Source organism: Pteropus vampyrus, unplaced genomic scaffold (assembly GCF_000151845.1).
Source record: "Pteropus vampyrus isolate Shadow unplaced genomic scaffold, Pvam_2.0 Scaffold1000003870, whole genome shotgun sequence".
NCBI lineage: Eukaryota > Metazoa > Chordata > Mammalia > Chiroptera > Pteropodidae > Pteropus > Pteropus vampyrus.
The window spans coordinates 1-1361 of record NW_011918272.1 but is presented as its reverse complement, the minus strand read 5'-3'; the positions used below and the strand labels follow the sequence as shown (position 1 = coordinate 1361).

Genomic DNA, 1361 nt, shown 5'->3' with positions numbered 1-1361 from the left:
TAATATGCAGTTAACCCATTTTCACAACCACTGCCACGTTTGTGTTCCATTTTCTGGGCATGGAGTTGGGAAGACACTTCCCTAGTTGGCCATGGTTCATGAACACCTGAAGTATGGACATCACAGAACCTAAAGCCATGCATGTGGCTCTTTTTCAGCCTCTGGATGAGACCAGCCAAATGAGCGACCTGCCTGTGAAAGTGATCCACGTGGAGAGTGGGAAGATCCTCACGGGCACGGATGCCCCCAAAGCAGGGCAGCTGGAGGCCTGGCTCGAGATGAACCCAGGGTGAGTTGAGCCTCAAGTTGCAGATGCAGCCGGGAGCCTGAGTCAGCCTCATTCTGTGGGAGCAGGCTGGCAGCTGGAGGGCATTTCGCTTGTATTTGGAAATAAGCCAGTTTGCTAAAGACAGTGAATTATGCTGGTTTGGGGGAGATTTATATATTAAAACATTAACATTTTTTTCTAGATATGAAGTAGCTCCAAGATCTGATAGTGAAGAAAGTGGCTCAGAAGAAGAGGAGGAGGTAAGAACCCATTTCATGCTGTCGCAGCCCTCAGCACTCTGTAGCGGTGACCTCCTCTACCCCTTTTATGTTTGTCACCTCTGAATGCTATGTTCCTCTCCCGCTCCAGGTGGGCATCATGGGGCCAGAAGTGGGCAAAGGGCAGCTGAGGGCCTGTCATGGTGGAAAGTTGGTGCTTCAGAGCTGTGCTACCTACCTAATACAGTAGCCTCTAGCCACACATGGCTGTTTTAACTTTAAATTAATCGAATGAAGTAGAATTTAAACTTCATGGCCTTAGTTACACTAGCCACCTTTCAAGCGCTCAGCAGCCTTCTGCCCCCAAAATATAATCAGAATGAAGTCGTGAGCATGCGATCATGTACGTGTTTGCTTATAATCTCTTCTTTGGAAACATAAATGGTTGCATTTTTTATGCATGTTCTTGAAATCATTTAATTATATTATGTTAAGGTGATTTCTAGTTTTTCTCTGGTGACAAAGCTCTGATGAAGAGCCTGCTCCTCTGTCCATCGTGCATTGGCTCCTTGGAGAGGGGAATTCAGGGAGCCCAGGCTGCAGGTTCTGGAAGCAGCGTTCGTTTTGCGGTTAGCGTCCAGCTGGGCGTTCTCCTTCACTCCCTCTTCAGCTGTGGTTGATAGTGTCTTAAAAGGCTATTAAGCGCCTTAAAAAGCTTTGCCACCTCTGTTTTTGAAAACGATAGTTAAATGGGCATTTCCTTGGTTACTATTCTATTGAACATTTTTTTTATATGTTACCTTTTAGGTTTATTCTGTGAATGATTTGCTTCATTTGCTTATTTCTAATCACTTGTATTTTTCAACTGAATATTC

The 1361-nt window shown here is 45.1% G+C and overlaps 1 protein-coding gene across 1 annotated transcript; it reads left to right on the top strand.

The window, feature by feature from the left end:
* Positions 1 to 98: 98 nt before the first annotated feature.
* On the top strand, positions 99 to 633 carry LOC111735589 (transcription activator BRG1-like). Its single transcript, XM_023527098.1, has 2 exons — positions 99 to 289; positions 471 to 633. Exons 1-2 carry the CDS (start codon positions 114 to 116, stop codon positions 610 to 612), a joined length of 318 nt encoding a protein of 105 aa, XP_023382866.1. The 5' UTR covers positions 99 to 113; the 3' UTR covers positions 613 to 633.
* Positions 634 to 1361: the final 728 nt, after the last annotated feature.

What these genes read in the sequence shown, in the direction of transcription:
- LOC111735589 (XM_023527098.1), top strand. Translation starts at nt 114, where the DNA reads ATGGACATCACAGAACCTAAAGCCATGCATGTGGCTCTTTTTCAGCCT. An exon ending in TGGCTCGAGATGAACCCAGG is followed by an intron (nt 290 to 470) that starts GTGAGTTGAGCC and finishes ATTTTTTTCTAG; the next exon opens with ATATGAAGTAGCTCCAAGAT.